Source organism: Sardina pilchardus, chromosome 19, assembly GCF_963854185.1.
Source record: "Sardina pilchardus chromosome 19, fSarPil1.1, whole genome shotgun sequence".
Classification (NCBI taxonomy): domain Eukaryota; kingdom Metazoa; phylum Chordata; class Actinopteri; order Clupeiformes; family Clupeidae; genus Sardina; species Sardina pilchardus.
The window spans coordinates 15,669,202-15,689,415 of record NC_085012.1 but is presented as its reverse complement, the minus strand read 5'-3'; the positions used below and the strand labels follow the sequence as shown (position 1 = coordinate 15,689,415).

At 39.6% G+C, this 20,214-nt stretch overlaps 4 protein-coding genes across 4 annotated transcripts in view; 3 read left to right on the top strand and 1 right to left on the bottom strand.

Moving 5' to 3' along the window:
• The window catches only part of LOC134065801 (nuclear receptor-binding protein 2-like), a 21,762-nt gene extending 18,812 nt beyond the window's left edge, over positions 1-2,950 (top strand). The window contains exon 18 of the mRNA XM_062520889.1: positions 259-2,950. Coding sequence (XP_062376873.1) covers positions 259-363 — 105 coding nt within the window. The 3' untranslated portion in view covers positions 364-2,950. The remainder of the gene's footprint in view (positions 1-258) is intronic.
• A 1,963-nt stretch (positions 2,951-4,913) lies between these two features.
• LOC134066433 (ependymin-like) lies at positions 4,914-6,624 on the top strand. Its single transcript, XM_062521777.1, has 6 exons — positions 4,914-4,998; positions 5,308-5,342; positions 5,443-5,571; positions 5,828-6,023; positions 6,241-6,328; positions 6,417-6,624. The coding sequence occupies exons 1-6, from the start codon at positions 4,917-4,919 to the stop codon at positions 6,559-6,561; spliced, it is 675 nt and encodes a 224-aa protein (XP_062377761.1). The 5' UTR covers positions 4,914-4,916; the 3' UTR covers positions 6,562-6,624.
• Positions 6,617-8,936, bottom strand: LOC134066432 (uncharacterized protein C9orf152-like). Its single transcript, XM_062521775.1, has 2 exons — positions 8,656-8,936; positions 6,617-8,226 (listed from the first exon to the last, which is right to left on the bottom strand). The coding sequence occupies exons 1-2, from the start codon at positions 8,873-8,875 to the stop codon at positions 7,709-7,711; spliced, it is 738 nt and encodes a 245-aa protein (XP_062377759.1). The 5' UTR covers positions 8,876-8,936; the 3' UTR covers positions 6,617-7,708.
• Positions 8,937-11,368: 2,432 nt separating this feature from the next.
• Positions 11,369-20,214, top strand: part of xylb (xylulokinase homolog (H. influenzae)) — a 33,744-nt gene continuing 24,898 nt past the window's right edge. The window contains exons 1-11 of the mRNA XM_062521216.1: positions 11,369-11,497; positions 12,381-12,463; positions 12,580-12,649; positions 14,953-15,033; positions 15,140-15,226; positions 15,956-16,084; positions 16,562-16,627; positions 16,935-17,007; positions 17,150-17,268; positions 17,354-17,435; positions 18,977-19,017. Of these exons, the coding sequence (XP_062377200.1) occupies positions 11,444-11,497; positions 12,381-12,463; positions 12,580-12,649; positions 14,953-15,033; positions 15,140-15,226; positions 15,956-16,084; positions 16,562-16,627; positions 16,935-17,007; positions 17,150-17,268; positions 17,354-17,435; positions 18,977-19,017 (885 nt within the window). The 5' untranslated portion in view covers positions 11,369-11,443. The remainder of the gene's footprint in view (positions 11,498-12,380; positions 12,464-12,579; positions 12,650-14,952; positions 15,034-15,139; positions 15,227-15,955; positions 16,085-16,561; positions 16,628-16,934; positions 17,008-17,149; positions 17,269-17,353; positions 17,436-18,976; positions 19,018-20,214) is intronic.

Genomic DNA, 20,214 nt, shown 5'->3' with positions numbered 1-20,214 from the left:
ATGGTAAATGGTAAAAATGTCAACATCGGTTTTCATTTAATAGACTGAATTGCTGTCAGAAACTCAACCGAAATTATGTCAGTGGCATAATTAACACTATGCTGTTGAGTACCAGGCCTGTGAGGAGATCACAAGTCACAGTTAGGCATTCATTGCAAGAGTTGTGGTGGATATAGTTTGTACTGTACATGGACTGTACTGTAAGTTGTTTTCTTGTCAGTGATGTGTGTTCCTTTACTGTCCCTGTTCTGTCTCTAGGAGGATGGTGAGAGGATGGTGGCATTTCTGGAGGATGCGTTAAGTCGCCACAGAGGATCCCTGATGGCGTCTGGGGTGACTGGCACAGTGACCCAGGGGAGATAGATAGGGCGCTGTGGAGTAGCCTGCCCACTGGGGGAGGGGGGATCCATGGAGACAGACGTGCCTGTTCGGCTGAAGAGGGAGAGGCTTTATGAAGAGGATCATGAGGAGGAGGGATAGGAGAGCAGAGCACAGAGTCCAAGTGTCACGCACGCAGACAGAGGGATTGATTCATCAGTGAGAAGATAAGCCTCATAAGCAGGAGAGTGAGTGAGTGAGAGAGAGAGAGATAGAGAGAGAGAGAGAGTGAGAGAGGGAGAGCGAGAGAGAGAGAGAGAACATGACAGCCCAAGAAGGGCCCACACAGGACTCAGGGCATGACTAAGGCATTCCACGTTGTTGTGGGATAATGATAGTTGTGCCCATCTCAGACCTTAGTGTCGTCCATGCCTTAGGATGAACTGTGCAGCCATGTTCTGTTTTCCCCTGTTGGTAATGCTAAGGGGACTCAAATTACCAAGAGCAAGCGTGGTTTCATAAGCGTGCAAGCCAGGTATGGGAGAAAACGAAATATGGATTATGACAGCTATGTCTGCATGTAATTTGCTTCTTGCCAATTCCTAGTTGACAACCCAGTTGGTCATTTAGTAAAGATATTGACTTTAAAGGCATATTTTCATTAGGTGGTAAAATGTTTGCCATTAGATTTTTTACATTTCTCTCAAAAAAGATATTGTATGTTATGCCCCAGAATTGTTCTAATGGAACACTTCTCAGAAGAAAAATCAACATTTTTTTCCTTATGGACCAGTAATTTCTGGCTTCAGTCTCTAAATAGCTTGAAAAGTCCATTTAGTATTGGAGTACTGCATATGCTGCACTGGATGCTTTGTTTCTACAAACCCACATCCATTTTTATTAATTAGTTCAAAATAATCATGATAACTATTGGATTGAACATACGTAAGTGCCCACCTAGACAGCCTTTTCATCCTAGTTACTAATTTATTAAAGTTCTGTGGAAAAACAGTCCACCATCAGATGTACATAAAGAAATAATTGTTGTACTTGGCCTTATAATATATATATATATTATGCTATGAAGTCATTAAAATGATATTCTGCCAATTAAACCAGTTAAACTTGTATGGCTCCATATCTGTCTATTAGTAAAACTATACACAACTTTCTTTTTGCTCTTAAATTAATTTGTTCAAGCTTGGGATACCTCTCATAGTGGTTAAGTTATTGCATTTCTGCATTTACCCACATGCATTAAAAGTGCAGGCATGAATGTTCATCTTTTGATTTTACAATCTCTATTATTCTGTAAAAACAACTGTTAGCTCTATGGGGAAGTCAAATGCTTAAAACATTTCAACAGAATTAAATGTAGGATTTAGCATTTACTTTTTTTGTTGCATTATGCCCTCTGTGACATTTGTCACCAAAAGGGATCTGGTAGTTTGTTAGGATAGGACTGACCAATCAAATACTTGGCACAGTTCATCATTCATCCACGTTTGGTAACTATCAATGGAAGGTTAAATATTATTATCAACCTTTCTATAGATCAATCTGTTACTCCTCATCAGAAATGTCTAAACCCAAATTTATGGAAAAGGCTATACTCACTCACCTCACCTGCATAAATATGTATGAAGATCTAATGCATACTTTTTCAATGAATTGAATGTACTGTATACATTCTCACAATATGAGAATTCTCAATACAGTTGAAATTGTATTTTTTGATAACCTAAAACTAACTTGGTTAATCACGTCTTCAAATGAATCACATTTCAAAATCTGTTACACTGATACACAAAATTGTCAGTGCAAGTAACTCATGCAGTAGATATGTTTGGCAGAATAACATTTTATCAGGAATGCTCAGAGGCCAGAGCTTAGATTTCAGTTCTGCTTCTAGCCTCTCTAGTGCTCTTAGGGGTTTAACCCAGTACAAGTTCACTGAAAGCCAAAGAGTGCCTGTGGTGGCAGCTGAATGCTGACGGCATGCCCTTAATTAAACATTTAATCATAGACAATGTGTTGGACACCCATGAACAGATTCAGGAGAAACGTATGCGTGTCTTGGTGGGCCGTGGTGAATGTTGGTTTTCCAGCCACACACATCACACTTGTGGCAGTGTTGGAAAGTAAATAAGCAATAACAACACAGGTCAGTCGTAGATTAGGTATTTATTAAGGCGGGTTAAATGTGTTTCTGGGACCGGGGCCATTTGCCTGATTGTTTAAACATTCCCTCCCAGGTTGTGTTATCACTTTACTGATACTGGTGGCAGAGTTTTAGTTGAATGAGATTATTCAACATTAGCCAAGCTAAATGTGTTTGTGTTACATGGCTGTATAAGAGAGAGAGAGAGAGTGCTGTCCAACAATCAGAACAGGACAAACCAATCAAGACCCAAAATTAAGTGGCTACCCAGTAAAAAGATGGAAATATTTTAAGTATTTGTTAGAATATGTGTTCTGTTGCTTTTGTGTTGTTTGTTTCATTCTGTAAACAATACACACCTCTGAGAGTGTGAGTTGTGGAGACTCTGTGTAGATGACTTGATACAACCTGATTGTTCTGATTTGAGATGTACTGCTGTAGTCATATGAATAAAGCAAACATACAGCTGAATTATCCAGTATTGTGTGATATGTGCATATGTCTGCTATTTTTCATAACTGATTCATATAGCCAGTTATCTCTATAGGAAAACAATTGCAATACTTTGTGATAGTGTCACAATAATTTGGGCATCATTCCTTATTTAAACGGGTTGTGTTTATGTTGGCATCTATGACCACTCATGACCCCTGTATTTTAAGGAAAACATTTATTTATTTACAATACATTATTCATTCACAAAGAAAATTGATATCCTTAAAGGTTGAATATTGCATCTTTTTTTTCATTTCAGGCATTAAGATCAATTTCCAAAAGACAATTTTATATTGTCAACTGTATGACTTGATACATAAAAAAATCGTTTTTCTTGGCTAAAACAAGTGTTTTACATTGTTTTGGTTCTATATTTATGGCTACACATTGCGATGCTATGCATGCCTTGTGCCACTGGACTCAGGAACCAATGTCCATTGATGATGAACCATTGTAATGATGAAGTTGTTCTCCATGCGCATTTCACAAATATGGTTGAGATCGTTATTCTAGTTCGCTATTGCTTAACTTGAAAATACTCTCCTCTTGCATTGAGTCCAAGTCATTTTTTTCCTAGAATCGCCGCTGATAGTCATTATGACACTGCAAAAATCATTACAGCCTGAGAACTCCACATCAGTGCCCTTCAGCTTTTCTCCGGCTACATAATGTGAAATTCTCAGCCATTGGCCTGTACAGTACATGCATGAAAAGGACGTTTGTTACAAAACAGCATCTATTTCATTGCTATTTGGCTGAAGTGATGCATAAATCATTTTCTCAATTTTCATAAATATGACCTTTCTGACAGTGTCATTTCAACTTCAGTGGGGGTTGGACTAATCACTTTCAAATGCCCCACTGTCTCCGATGCAAATATTTTCAGAGTTTAAAGTTGACAGAAATACATCAGGGCATAGACCTGATTACCTTGTGCTCTTCTTGTATGGAGCTCTGTCCGCTCCTGTTTCAATCAGAGCACGCTTTTTTTTTTGGATTAGGCTATGCTTGAAAGTGAAAGTGGATGGGAAAAGTCTAATAACATAAATTGTGAATAAGAAATATACTCTGCCATTAAGACAAGTAATTTCTTACCTTTCATGTGAGATCTATGTATCTATCTATGAGAGAGAGAATCTGTGAGAACTTCACATCTGGAGACTCATTCTGAAGTATGGCCCTTTCCGAAACCAGCCCCTAAACCCTAACACTACACTCTTCCACTTCGTTTGCGCGTTCACGCGAGGGTCTGCCACATTAAGTATCATCCGAAACGAATTTTGAGTCGAGTGAAGTGCCTAGGGAGAGGGGCTACCACGCCTCCAGGAGCAAGTCAGCATCGATGCTGACTTGAAACGCAAGTGCAACCGTTTTCAAGCGTTCGTGCAGCTCGTGTATCTCCCTGCCAGTTATTTTTTGGTCCATATGACGGCATTTACAGACAAAAGCGTGATTTAAGCTACATTGTAACAACTCATGTTCAGTTTGATACTCAGTAAAATGTGCAAGATCGTACAGAAGTAGGCTGTAATATTTGAACACATGTGCAGGTCGCATTTACAGCACTTTTATAATTTGATGTTAAATAAAGCATAAAATGCAACTCCTCACTCATAGTAATGAAAGGAGAGAAGAGGGATGTATATCCTATACATAGGGGTGTCCAGAACATCTTAATTGGCGATTTAATATATTGGCTTCATAATTTCTATGAAAACGAATATGACGTCAACTTCCTTCTCCCTTCAAGCGCATCCGAAATGTAGCGCTGTTTTAACCCCCTAACCCTTCAAATGCGAGTGTTCTCCGCACCCACGAGTGGACTTGAAAAGGAAGTTCACTCGCTAACCGAGTCGAAGTGAGTAGGGATCCGTTTCGGAAAGGGCCTATATAAAGGTGACCAGCAGGTGCTTTGAGCTTATGCTTTCACCTCTCCATAACCATGAAGACTCTCCCTGTGGTTCTTGCAAGTCTGTGCCTGGCTTTTGGCACCACATTGGCCGCTCCCAAGCCTACACCTTGTGGTAAGATGCATACTGTATCTCAGGTCTACAGCAGATTAAAAAAAAAAAATTCTAAACATGAGGAACAAAAAAACTGTTTAAAGACTATTTCTCCAATTAAAACACATGTTTTCAATGGAAGTTGTTATCAGCATTATTATGACAACATGTGATGTATATAACATACATTCATGCAGAGTGTTTTGAAAGGAGATCCTCCCAGTCCCTCCTAATTCCGTTTAAACATAATGAGTATGATAGATGGATTGATGAATTTTTATATATTTTGACATTCTTATACCTTTTGACCATTTCTTATATGATTTCCAGCGTCATCTCCTCTGTTGGATGGGAGCTTCACAGTGGTACATTAGACTTTCAAATCTATCGATACAGAAATACATTAATTAATTTTGAATATCATTGGGTGCTCTCAAAATAACTTACAACGCTTTCTGCCTTCAGGGTGGACAAGAGGTTTTTTTCAATGGAAGGTTTACATATGATGCCCTTGGAAAACAGCTCCGTATCCGGAATATGGGAATGGTCAACGACAAGCCATCGGCAAAGGATCTACTTATGATTTACAATGAGGTAAGTCAAGTATGTTGCATAACTCAGGTGCTGTATCATTCACTTCTATAATACAAATGTATGTTGCATCACATCTATTGCAACTACCTAAGAAAACTAAAACTATTTCACCCAAAAAGTGGATTTCAAATGTAATTTCCCTTTATGGTGATAGAACCTGAAATCAGTAGAATTTATAGCGTGGATGTTCCATTGCTTGGAGTTGGATTGTTTTCAATTTGTCGTGCTTGACTTTGTTTTCCTCTCTTCTATGCAGGGTGTTCTTTATGATATTGATCATTCTAAATGGTCTTGTAAGAAATATCGGATGAATTCCGATTTCGTTCCCATGGGAGTCCCAAAAGGCGCACTACACATAAATCAGGTGGTTGTAGGCTCCTCCTCTATGTCAGGAATGGGTGTACTGGTCAACAACTGGCAGGGGTTAACTCTGGGAACAAACGGAACAATCAGTGAGTACTGAGCAGTAACCAAAGATCAGAGCGCTACACACGTTTTCCAAATAATGGCATGCAATTGCATGCACCTTCTAAACAAAGTCTCCATTTAAAGTTATTTTTTAGTCCATGACTAGATTTAATAAGTCTTTGGGGAACTGACCCTAAAGGTTTAGCTGAAGTATCTATCTGTCTATCTATCTAGAATCTCATGACAAATCTTGATCCACAGACTATTACCAGGCTGTCACCAGTGAATTCGGCTGCCTGCCAATATCCACCTTAGTCTACAACCCATCCAGCGACTGGACATCCATCAGGTATACCTACTTCAAACAACTCTTTAATCATGCTAACACATCAGCGACAGCTCAAATTGAAATGCTTTTTTTTTTTTTAATGCAACAGCTATTACAACATAATGCTGGGCATATTCAACCCCATGGATTTCATTCCTCCATCCTTCTGTAAGCAAGCACAGCTGGAATCTGATGAGACCAACTTCCTTGATGCCATGAAGTCAGTGGCAAGGGAGATAGTGTCTGAGGCCTGAGTTGAAGTGAGTGAAATAAATAAAAACTGAGCATCAAGATGTCATTTGCCAGAATTTTATTTTCATCACTGGTGCACTAAACAGAAAGTAAAGAGTGAAAATGAATCTCTTTTTGGGTTAATATGGAATTAATGAATATTTGAACTCTAAAACACTTACATCACTGAACACTATAGCAGTCTGTTCCTTTCATAGCCAAGTAAAGAGTATAAAATCATACAATGTAGGGCAGTTATTTACAATGATATACAAGTACTCTCCACACACACAGAGACACACACACACACACACACACACACACACACACACACACACACACACACACACACTTAGTAAGCTTTGAGTCTGCAACTAAATTTGAGCCTATTGAGGATTTAATATGGGTTTTACTATATTTAAATGAATCACCACTAAACACTATGTCTTTAATGGTAGAAATGTCCTTATGCAAGAGCATACAGTATGTAGCCACAATGGATGAAACTGTTCTGGCAATGACTGATAAAAACAACTAACCCTCCAGTATATTCATACAAAGGTCATATATTGAAACTTGATGGTGCACATTCAAGTCAGTTCCAATTAGAACAGAATTACTGTTAGCATAAACATACAATGGATATGTATTTCATCACATTCTGCTGAGTGACGGTGGTTATGCTTTGCCCACTAGAGGGAGATGTTGGATAGATCAACCAAAATATCTTGAAAGTTCACAGAAATGTAGTACTAAGTTGTCTGTAAAACAAAATACAACAACAAAACATTGTAGACATTGCACAAAATATTATTTTGCATCTTAATATTCCTCTTCCTTCATTTTCCTTTGAATATCCTTGGTGCTTCTTGTAATCTTCCAAAGAACAAAGAATTGAGGTTTGGAACACTAACTGTTGCTGAGATGTATGCTACATTAACATAGGTTAAAGAAATGTTCATAAATAACTAATTAGTGTCTCTAGGCCTCGTGCACAATGCCATTCATTACACACGGACCATAAGACACGAGAGTAAAAAAGAAAATACTCACAATTTCAGTGGTGCTGCGGGGAGATATTTATTTTATTGTATAGAAAAGCATTTTGCCATTCTGTTTCATGGCATGCCATTTCTGATGTACAGGCTTAAAGTGCTCTCCAACTTGTGGCTAAAATGATGCGTACATTCCAAGTCTCCGTGCGGCCTCGGACTTCCTTGGGCACTTGAGCTGAGGGAACGGGTAGTGGCGAGCAGTGGAGGGGGCTTGAGCGGGACGGCTTCTGATCAGGCTTGACCGTCTGGACAAAACAGACGGCGCGGAGAATTGTCTGGTGGGTTTGCCGTCCTCGGCCTCCTGTCCGCTGGTGCTACTCCCCAGGCTCACAGAGCCCTCTAGTTCCTCAGGGTCGCTGGTCAGTTTCTCACTTGATTCGGTGCTCTCCAAAGAGGAGTCCCTAAACAGATTGCTTTGAATTGCAATAGGATCCTGGTTATGATATGAGGCTGTGCAGCCGTTTCTGTGGAGCCCTAGGTGTGTACGCCACAGGGAATTGCCTTGATCCTGGAAAATGTCAGACTGGGCTTCTTGCATGGACAGCTGCCTTTGGAGTGGCCTCCTCCTCATCTCTTGGTGCATGGGAACCACACTGACAGGAGATTTTCCAATGATCTCTTCATTGGTTGATGCTGGGGGGGGAAAGAAAAAGAAAGTATTCGTTTTTAAGGAAACTTTAATTACAGCTGAGTCACACCTTGGTTTAGTTTATAGTCTTCTCACTGACTCTTGGTTTAATGCAATAGAACGCAAGAGGGGATTCTGACAGTCAACATGTGGCATACGCATATCTCAAAGAGAGAGAGAGAGAGAGAGAGAGAGAGAAATTAATAAAGAGTTGCACTCTTGTTGAATTTGAAATACTTCACTAAAAATAGATTAAAAGTATAATCTGTATAATCTGATCGTAATAATAAAGCGTACACTTTCCCTAGCAATAAATCGAACCATCAAATGTTAACTAAACAAACAAACGCAAGATTGGAAGAATCTCTGCTCATATACATAGGCTACGACAAAGCTTCCTCTACACAACTAGACAAACGGTGAAGGTTACTTACCTTTCTTGAATACAACGACGCGGGTCTCCTGTCTTTGTTTCTCCTTAATCCAGTTATATTGCTCTTTTAGAAGCGCAATATCCATCCTCGTACTTTCAAGAGTTTGGGCGCTGTCTTCCGTGTACAATTCACGCCCGTCCACCGTCTCTTGGCGGAATTCATCCGTTCTTATCACTTGTTTCCACGGACACGTCAAATTTGAACAACAGCATGACAACATCCTGTCAGCATCGATGTGAAATTTATTTCCTTTAACATGGGCAGCAGTATTTCGAATGAGCTCGACAAACCCAGGCTATCTAGGCCTACGTGGTCATTGTATACTTTGTGGGCACAGGCATTACAAGGAAGAGCAAACATTCGAGGACGTTTAAAGGTTGATGGCAAGCAACAGGCCATATACTGTAGCAAGTCTCTGTTATGGTAGCCTACCTGCCTGGACATATAAAAAAAAAAATCCGGTCAAATAGCCTACATTTAAATTTGAGTACAATCAGGAATCTAGCTACAACATTCCTTAAAATGCCCTGGATGGAAATGAAGTAGACTATAAGCAAGCAAGCAACCCAACTCACCATTTTTTTTTAATCTAGTAAAGCCTATGCTCTGAAAGAAGACCTATAGGCCTAGTAGTAGCAAACACAACAATGCTGTAAATAGTAGTCATATTTAATAAAATAGGCATTGTCTGTTCATATTATGAAATCAACAGAAAGCAAAGCAAATAATGGAGGAGGATACTACTGACAGTGGTGCTGAAGTTTCCGGTGGATGCTATGGCAAGGCAAGTTTATTTATATAGCATATTTCACACACACATGGGTAATTCAATGTGCTTAATATAAACTGAAGCAAAGAATAAGCATAAAAGGGAAATATGTTTAGTTCTACCAGCAGGATTGACCAACATACTGTATTTCTCCTGTGACCTGAGAGAGAGACCCAAGAAGGCGTACGGCGTACTGCTAAAGTATGTCTTATCTCATTCCATTCAGTGATTTATTATCAAGCAGTAGTGCTTAAAAGTCAATTCAGTGACTGGAAGTCTTTGCTGGGACTTAAGTACTGGAGTAATGCATTTATGTTTGTTTTGTTTTGTTTTGTTTTAGTAAGGCCTATGAAAAGCCCAATGCAGTAATCAACCCTGCTGGAGATACTGTACATGTATGAATGAGTTTTTCATGTTTGGACCTCTAACTCTGAGGTGTGTTATTGGTTCCCAATCCGTACCGCCTGCCAGATCTGTTCTGCACATGTGCAAATGATAATTCTGTTTTCGCCAATTTTCGTACATTACGTACATAATCAGCTTCCTGGCTTGGCATGTGCCACTTTTTTAGCTCACTGCTTATAGAACTGAAGAACTTAGGAACACGTACTTAGGAATGAGACAAGTGTTATCATGATCATGAAATAATAGCACAAAAAACAATGCTAATTGTTGTCATAGACCAACACTTCAAAAATAAAAATGCAATATTCTGCAGCCATTATACCATCTTGAAACTGGAAAAGATCTTGAAGTCTGAAAGCCCATTACATACTCTTCCTGGAGATGCACTGATTTCATTAGGATGCATAGCTGGTCATACCTCTGTTTTGGGGAGATGAAATATACAAGGTTTTTTTTTAATGCTTAAGCACTGATTCTTGTATCACAATCTCTAAAACTATTATATTAGCACATAGCCTATAGTAAAACCTCACTGAGTTTGCAAAACTAAAAGCACTTATCATTGTTTTAGGAAGGTGCCGATATGTCAGAGTTATATAATCTTTTTATGGATTTCATGGATCTGAAGTTTGTATTTTCTTTTAGTCTTCTTACACTCTCTTTTTTAGGATTTTAGCTTCTGTTTCCATGCACTTTTTGATGGTCAGTGACTGTCTTAAATTCTAGTGGAGTAAACTTTTTGCCATTTTTAATTGCAGTAATCCTGTTAATCATCTGCTGAGTCTGACTGTTGATTTGAGATCTGTGAAAGTGCTTGTTCAAAGAGAGCTCTTGTATGATAATTTACTATTCTCTTTCTTATCATAGATCTGTTCTGAATGTGTGAAGTATAGCCATATCAAAGAACACACAGAAATGATCAGACAATGTCAAGTCCTTGTCGGTTGCAGAGACATTGCAGAGACATGCCTGATGACAAGGTCGAGCTGGGTATTATTACATACAGTACCATATCATGATTATTGTTTTAACAATGTGCAAATTGTGCAATGTGCAGTATGCATCATGTGCTACAGTGTGAGCATGCCTGCCCCTTTTCACAAAAACTCCTACTTCCATGAATTGTTTGCAAGAATTTCCTTTCAAACACACAGACACACACACACACACACACACACACACACACACACACTTTTTTCTCTCTCTCTCTCTCTCTGTCTCACTCTTTCTCTCCCTATTTCATGCAGACATAACATATCAACACGCAGCTTAAACATATTACAGTATAAATAAGAGCAAATGTTAATGTTATACATATTTAAAATATATCAATATATTTCCATCTATGTTAAATAAATATAATTCCATGGATTTATCAATATTTCAAAGTAAATATTGAATATTGGCTACTTTCTTTTATGTTCAGCATAATTATATCAGCACATTCAGCTTTCATGCAAGATATCCAGAGAGAGAGAGAGAGCGAGAGAGCGAGCGAGCGAGCGAAGCATCCTTATAACTCCTGACACACGGCCCCTTTAAATACTTGGAGGCATTGGAGACACGATGACATCCACGTGCCTATCAGCGCTTTCTAAAGATCTGTAGTTTGCGATGGCGGCATCGAGGGGCTCTTGCTACCTGGGATTTGATTTCAGCACTCAGCAGGTAGGGCCAGAATTCCTTGAGCAGCTTACGTGGCGTGTTCACTGTAGCCTACGCACGCAGCACGTTATCAATCAGGCTATGTCAACACGCATTGTGGGGCAAAGGAAAAAAGGGCGGAAGAACTGAAAGGCGGCGGCTGTCTTAGTTAGACAGCAAAGGTTCAGTGTTGTTGTTGTATCCGCAGAGTAGCCTATATGTTTCAGTAGATTAGAATGTCAAGTTATTCATGCTAGACAGCTTTTAGTCTGCACCCGACGTGTTCTCAGCGAAAACTGAACTTTGCACCTCGAGTGCTGATAAGACAAAACAGATTAATTTCGCCATGACCCAGTGTGTACAACTGCAAGCGTACAGTATTGACAATATAGGGATGGTTTACAATGACTCTAGGGCTAGGCCTTACATCAGTCAGTCAGTCAGTCATACTGTAGGCTATCCCATGCCAGCTGGCACGGGAGATTGTTACTGGCTGCTGTAAGTTTCTTAATTGATAACCGCCGTTTAACAAGTTTGAGGTCGTAATCGACTAGGGTCGACTGTATCCAACCGAGTTTCGGGCTGACCAAAAAAGAAAGAAAGAAAGAAAACATAATATCCCGTGATTAAACTTCCCTACCCTCAGAAAATAGCTGTCGTTTTTAAGTGTCAAAACGGACTTTCTTTTGGGGAATTCCTTGAAGTTCATTATGTATCAAACAACAGACTAGGTCTATGTTGAATATGAAATTGCATTGTAGCCTATGGCGTTGACCTTAAGAAAAAACTGCTGTAGGCCTAGTGCCTAGTATAATTCTGCAGCACATGTGGTGATTAAGTTGTTACGGTTGTATTACTAGTATTTTGTTATATTATTATTTGACAACATGTACATCTCCAAATGCAGCTGAAAGTTGTAGCCATCCACGAAGACCTTGATATTATTCACCAGAATAATGTGCAGTTTGACAGCGAACTTACAGAATTCAGGTAACACCTACATCCTGGAGATAATGATTTTTTTTTTTTTTAAATGACTAAATATGAGAATATGTTTTGTCTCTTTTGGCAATTGAAATACACCTCTCCCCTGTGAACTCGTGCAGGACCCAAGGAGGGGTACATATCCACGATGATGGGTTGACGGTTACTTCCCCAGTACTCATGTGGGTTAAGGTAGCCTATAGTTAATCTCCAGAACCATCCACCTTCCAATACTTCAGATTATTATTTGCAAAGCCTTCTTTATAACCACTGATTTACAGAAATAATGAAATTGTACTGACATAGTTTTAAAAAGGCTTTCATGATGCATATTTTACATTGATGGACAACTACCGGTATATAATCCTACCTCATTTCTCAAAATGAATATTTTGTCCAATGTTTAATTATTTCATTGTCCTGATTGATTCTGTGGAGATGTTTACTGTATATGGTGATATGCATTTGGGTCATTCCGTGTCAAATCAGACAAAATCCAGGAAAATGGTTGCAGCACCGACTCGGATTTTCTTCAAAGTTTGTCTACACAATGTTTAGGTTCCATAACTAAAATCTGTAAAATATTTTTGTTCAATTCTATTGTTTTCATTGTCTTTTTGCCCTTGCCTTTTTACACCCTCTAAATGACCTTATCTTGGAGGCCATGTTAAGGTACTCATATCTTAAAAAGTATCATTCCTAGCCTGACTAAACTTTATAGAATGGAAGACAAGCATGTTCTCAGTAAGATTCAATGATTAAATGTTTGTACCACAGTCTCATTGGTTGTACAGAAGTCCCTAGTTTCTGAAAAAAACATGCAAAAAAAGTGATATTGAGGGTCTCAAAACTTTTTTATTGGGACACACCTGCCATCAATGAGTCTTTTCTATAGAAATATAATCCTTTGTTAATGTTGTCCCAAAATGTGAAGTCTCCAAATCAAATGAATTTGACAATAATAAGGATAAAACAAGACATGTTTGTATTTTTGTGTCATTTTCATGCAGCTGAAAAGCTATGTGGGGTAGGTAGTGGGATCATGAAAATCTATGTGGAAATAGAAAAGTATGTGGACATGTAGTGTGTAAAGTTCTAATATTGCATCTAAGCCCCGTTCACAGAATAAATGCATGTAGTTACAGGTGTTTTGGTAACACCAGAATAAACATTTACAATAAAAAAAAAAAGTGAAGTTTGGCACCCCCCTCTGGCGAAACAGTAGCATTTTGCTACTTTTACAAGGAATTAACTCTGGTAGCTATTTGAATGGAATTAAATTCATGTGCTGTGTGCTGTGCCAGCCTCAGCCACTACCAGGACAGGACGGCAGTACTCCTCGGATAAGAACACGTATGAAGATATTCAAATGGCCTTTGAGAACTTCACAGCCATTTTAGATTAATGGTTAAAACATAATTTCAAGTACATAATTCGGTGTATTTGGCATCCTTTTCAATTTCAAGGTAATAGGAATTTCTGCTTCTTTTTGAATACGAGAAGTAAAATACAGCCTTTCCATTCCATTCAAATAGCTACCAGAGTTAATGGCTTGTAAAAGTAGCAAAATGCTACTGTTTCGCCAGAGGGGGGTGCCAAACTTCACTTTTTTTATTGTAAATGTTTATTCTGGTGTTACCAAAACACCTGTAACTACATGCATTTATTCTGTGAACGGGGCTTAGATGCAATATCAGAACTTTACACACTACATGTCCATATACTTTTCTATTTCCACATAGATTTTCATGATCCTACTACCTACCCCACATAGCATTTCAGTTACATGAAAATGACACAAAATACAAACATGCCTTGTTTTATTGTTATTATTGTCATGGTTATTTGTTGTGGAGACTTCAAATTGTGGGAAAACATTAATTAACTACCGTATTTGAAGAGGAAATAGTGACTCATACCAAGTGAAAAAGATAAACAGTTTTTTTAATACCCTAAATATGCACTTAATGCACGTTTTTCCAAAATTGAGGGCCCTTTCGAGAGTCAAGAGACATTTAGTACAGACTTTAAATTGTTTACACATGCTTATTATGAGTTGATCTTCCACCCTAGAAAATTTGGGGAGGCTAGGGAACATATTTGTCAAGATATTAATGCCCAGACATGGCATGTGTTTTTCAAGCTGTAAAAATGAAAGAATTTCAAGGTCTTAAAAAGATATGAAGACAGATGATTTCGACAGAAATATTTCACAGGCCTTGGTTTTAGGACCCATTGATGATATACACAAAGTTTGAACAAAATCTGAGACGGTACAGCAACAATCTTATCTGATTTGACACGGAATGACCCATTTAGTCACTATTTAACTAATCGTCCAAAATATACAACAATGACTAATGACACAGTTCACATGTTAGTAGGCTATGCATTGTGTAACTGAGGTAATGGCGCTGGAATTATAACAGTGTAAATATGAGCAAATAACTTTGTTGAACAGTGAGTCAGGTTTCTTTTGTCTGTTTTACTTTCAGGCTCTTGACATGATCCTTGACAAAATGAAAGCGGCTGGCTTTGATTTCTCCTGTGTTAGAGCCCTCTCTGGAAGTGGGCAGGTCTATATTGCTCCCTCCGCTTTTGCATTTTATTTCAACACTTAATCTACCCAAAGTTTACACAGAATGTGTCATTTCACTGAAGAACTGCTCTTGTTTCATGCAGCAACACGGCAGCGTCTATTGGAAAAAAGGAGCCTGTCAGGTGCTTAGTCGTCTTGATCCAGAAAAGCCATTGCATAAACTCCTCCAGGTAAAGCCTGTTTGAGCAGCTGTCGTTTGCTGCAGTTTGAATAGTGTTCTAAGTTTTTTTTTTGCCACCAATGTCCTTTTCAGCATTTCTTGAGTGATACTTTAAGCAATTGCTAAACTGAATCTGCAGGAACCAGCATCCGGCTGGTTAATGCGTCAACTAGTGGGTGAAACCCATGTTGACATAATGACTTTCCCATATTTGCTGAGCTTGTAACTACAGTATGATAGGCCTCAAGTTCACTGGTGAAATAGTCTAACATTATAATTCTGAAGGATTACCATGCAAGGAACTTGTAGTCCTGAAGTATTCTGTGATGGGAAGCAATTAGTGTTTTATTTATTTTTTTACTTTGAAGAGGGAGAGAGATCGAGAATGATCGTAATGATGATAGACAATAGACATAATCTATTCATTTTCAACTATTGAATTAAATCCCAACTATCAGTTAATCGGTTTGTGTCAAAAATTCTAATTGCAGCTTCCTAAATCTCGAATATTTTCAGTGGTACTTACTCCTCCATGACCATGAAGAAAACTTTATTTGCAGCTTTGACAAAACAAGGCATTTGAGGACATAATATTAGGATTTTGGAAACCCTGATCAACATGTTCTGACATTTTATTGCCCCAGGCAGCAGCAGCACCAATCGTCAATTGAGCTGATAGTTGCAGCCCTAGATACAGTATGATTTAACAGAAAGTTTGTTTTGTGTGCATTGCATTTAGGATCAGTTTGCTGTTGAAGACAGTCCAATATGGATGGATTCTAGTACTTCGACCCAGTGTTCAGACCTGGAGAAGGCTGTAGGATGTGCTCAAACCTTGGCTGACATCACTGGTTCTCGGGCATACGAGGTGCGACCATTTCTAATCTGGAAAAGTGCTGTAAATGAGTGATAGAGAGTTAGCCACACTGCACACCCTCCCTGTTTTCTGATCTGGTAGCAGTGTTGGCCTACCGACCAAACTGCATGCCCTCTCTGTGTTTCTCGTTCCAGATGGCTTTTTGAAACTTAATGTCACTCAAATGGACACTTTAGAGTGTCACTTTAGAGATTTCGTAAACAGTCTCTGCTAGCTGTAAAAAAAAAAGATCATCATAGTACCCCCTGTAGTAGCCAATCAGGAAGTTTAAAAAGAGATGGGCAATTATTTGCATGTACAGTACACAGCACGCTGAAGTGCTTATCTGATGGCTAAACTATGGAGGATCGAAAATGCTAACATAAGTTAGTAATCTCATTTGGGTTGAATGTAGTCTACTCAATTATCTTAATTATTGTCCTGAACATATGCACGTATGTTGATGCATATTATTCCATGTTTTAATAGCGTTTCACAGGAAATCAGGTCGCTAAGATGCATCAGTCTAAGCCTGATGTGTACAGTGAGACAGAGGTAAGAGGCTATCTGTTGTTGAAATGGCCATTGTGTATGCTACAAGCTTACTTAACAAAAAAGTATTTTTTTATGAAAGAGTGTTCTGCTAGTGCCTTAATGATGAGTGCATATTTTTCAAGTCTGTGTGTGTGCGTATGCGTGTGTGTGTGCGTGTGCGTGTGCGTGTGCGTGTGCGTGTGCGTGTGCGTGTGCGTGTGCGTGTGTGTGTGTGTGTGTGTGTGTGTATAAAGGGGCAATCTAATCTAAAAATGGTGGACGTACCTCTCTGTAAATGTACATGTAGAATGTGTGATATTTATTTCAGAGGATCTCACTCGTCAGCAGCTTTGCTGCCTCCATATTTCTGGGTGATCATGCACCGGTTGATTATAGTGACGGTAAGCACAAACACACTTGAGAATAGTTTATTTTGTTTCTTCTAAGTGTATATTAAAGCTGGATGAGGTTGAAATGAAAGCTTTCCTTTGCCAAATAGAGTTTCCTGGCGTTGACTGTTTGTTTTTTTCCTCTGTTATCCAGGTTCTGGGATGAACCTGATGGACATATTCTCAAAAAAGTGGTCACCGGCCTGTCTTCAGGCCACAGCTCCTGGTCTACAGGCTAAACTAGGTGCTCCAGTCCCATCCACTGCTGTTCTGGTACAGATTTCTACATTCTGTGTTATCTTTTACTGTGCAACATCATAACTGTTTTTGAAACGAGACTTATTGGCTGTCTGTGTAGGGGGATGTGTCCTCTTACTTTGTGAAGAGATATGGCTTTCCTATGGACTGCAAGGTGGTGGCATTTACTGGCGATAACCCAGGTAAATAGGAATCATTTTGCATGATGTCAGAGTTAGTGCTGTGGTTGGCTGTAGGGCTGAAGTTATATGTTTATAATTGCATTCGTCCTTTAGGCTGAAGAGTATCATTGGTTTTAATTTAACTATGGTTAATGGTTTTAAAAGTGTTTTAATTCCACCTTGACTTCCTGGCTTTCTGATATCAAGCCATTCTCTAAGATTTAGTGGATGTTTTAGCGTCATCATGTCACTAGGTGGCAGCAACATTTCACTCAGTGTTTCTTTCTACTACCACTCTGGTGTGTTTAACACACATGTCCACCATCCAGGAGGTGTGTGTGTGTGTGTGTGTGTGTGTGTGTGTGTGTGTGTGTGTGTGTGTGTGTGTGTGTGTGTGTGTGTGTGTGTGTGTGTGTGTGTGTGTGTGTGTGTGTGTGTGTGTGTGTGTGTGTGTGTGTGTGTGTGTGTGTGTGTGTGTGTGTGTGTGTGTGTGTGTAAGAGAGAGGGTAAGAGCTGGCCCAGCGCCAGACAGACAGTTTTCACTCGCGCCTCTTTGGTAGGCGCGGGTTGACATTTTTCAATTAAAAAACACCAGACGCAGATCACCACAGAAGTGACCCTGACACCCGCCACCCCATGCCATCCTGGCTCAGCGGTGTCATCTGCATAAAAGGAGCTTTATGGCCAATAAAAGTGGCGAAGACGCCCCAGCAGAGGGTGTGAATAGCAGCCGCCAGATCTCTGCAGTGTCTGGTGGTCAGCCTGATGAGCGATTTCCCATGGATTAATGGATCCAATTGTGCAATTTACCCCCATTCAATTAATTATCCAACAGGGTTGCCACATCAGGGGCGACCAGGATGCATCATGGGTAAGGGGCTATGAGAGACGGTCAGCTGAATCGTAATTAGAGTCGAAAAAGCACTCGAGACGGGACCAGCTGAATTTTCATCTTCGCGCTAAAAGAACTCCACCGGTGTTGACATTAATATGAAACAGTAGGTATCTCTTTAGTGGGTCTCCCGCGCGTGTTCAAAGATTCAGGATGGAAATGCAGGAGCTGAAATGAAAGGACAGGCGGCTCCTGATGTATTGAAATGAGAATTTGGTTGCGGGATCATTTTTCTTGGACCTGTCATAGCTCGCAGGAGCCCCCCACACATGTCACCACATGGGGAGATTTATCGAACTTTTTCTGCAAGGTCACCAAGAAAGCCGATGGACGGGAATGATTACATTTTAACCCAGTCCGCCCACCGAAGTCCAAATTAAAACATGTAAAAGATGCTGCCTGACACTTTGGGTCTCGTTTATGTCTGGCGCAAAGGTTTAACATCTGTATCACAGTTGCTAACATTATCAAATGTCGTCTCTCATAGATGTCCCTCATTAATGATCAATATGCTGGCCATGCCGTATTGGCAGTTTGCGCCTGAGTAGGAAATATCTGAAGTAGCTCATGGCTGAGATGTGCAAGCCTTAAATTAAAGTAATTTATCCACTCTGTGCATGAGTGCCCTAAGAGCAAGGCTGCAGACTTTGATTGAGCTTCATGTTTTCAGGGTCTCTTGCTGGAATGAGGCTCCAAGAAGGTGATCTAGCGGTAAGTCCTCTTTGAACTCAAGTGTATTAGTTATGCCATCGTTGTGGTTGAGGTACATATATGCCATGTTTGCACCCCAGATTCACTGCACTGGAGTGGGAACATTTTGTGATGCTGCAAATGCAACATGGAAGACTTATACAAGTATTGAGATAATTTATTCAAGAGCTGGTGGGGTAGATATCTCCAGCTGTTCTCTTCATCAAAGTGTGGTTGAGATCGATGTAGTTTATATGTCAAAAGAACAGGCTTTGATCTTCACCCCTAAATGATGTATCATGCATGGATCATACACTCTTGGAATTCTCACTGATAAATAATTCCTCTGACCTTGAGCCACACATGGGTAGCCCGCACATTTACCAAATCCAGTAAACTAACTGCCATTCCGTTTGTGTTTAACTTCAAATACATCAGAAAGATTTCTGGCCAGTAAAATGCATCAGTAAGATTACTGGGCATGCTTGAATTGGGTCTGACTTTTTAGTTGTCTTCGTTGTTAATGCAAAGCAATGTTTTATGATGTTTCAGAGACATTCCCATAATAAACAAAGACAATGAAATAAACAAATGATCCATCCTCCACTTGCAGTGATGAAAACCTTTTTGGTAACCTTGGAAAACTGGAGTAGGAATAACTTATTTTGGTTTTGGAGTTTTGAACTGAAAACCCCAATAAGTATGGATCTGGAGCCAATCAATGTGCCATAGAACCCCACTTCCATAATTTGAATTATGTGCACAGCACAGTTCAGTCAGCTCATAACACTAAATGTGTCTCCGTATAGAGGAGTGCGATGCAGTGGAAAGTAGCATCTCGTTTTCCCTGGCAAAGAGCAGATCTTGCACACATTTGCAAGGTTGACTTTTAGTAAAAGCAGTTCAGCATGGCATACTGAAATGTGTCTTGTACCAGCACTTCATCAGACAGTCATGTGGACTTTAGACAGATGACTGAGATAAATATGGGTGGACAGTGGCTGTTTTCTGTGGTGCATGGGTCATAATCGAAGGACACACAGGAGTGTTATGTAGAACAAGAGTGTCAAAGCTTCATGTCTCCTATGTTGCTATACAGGCTGTTGCAGTAGATTGTCTGGCCACTGACCTGTATCACTAACTGTGTGAACGTGGACATCAGGGGCATCTGCCTGCTGAAACAAGGGTCATTTGGAAGTCACATCACAAATATAAAAA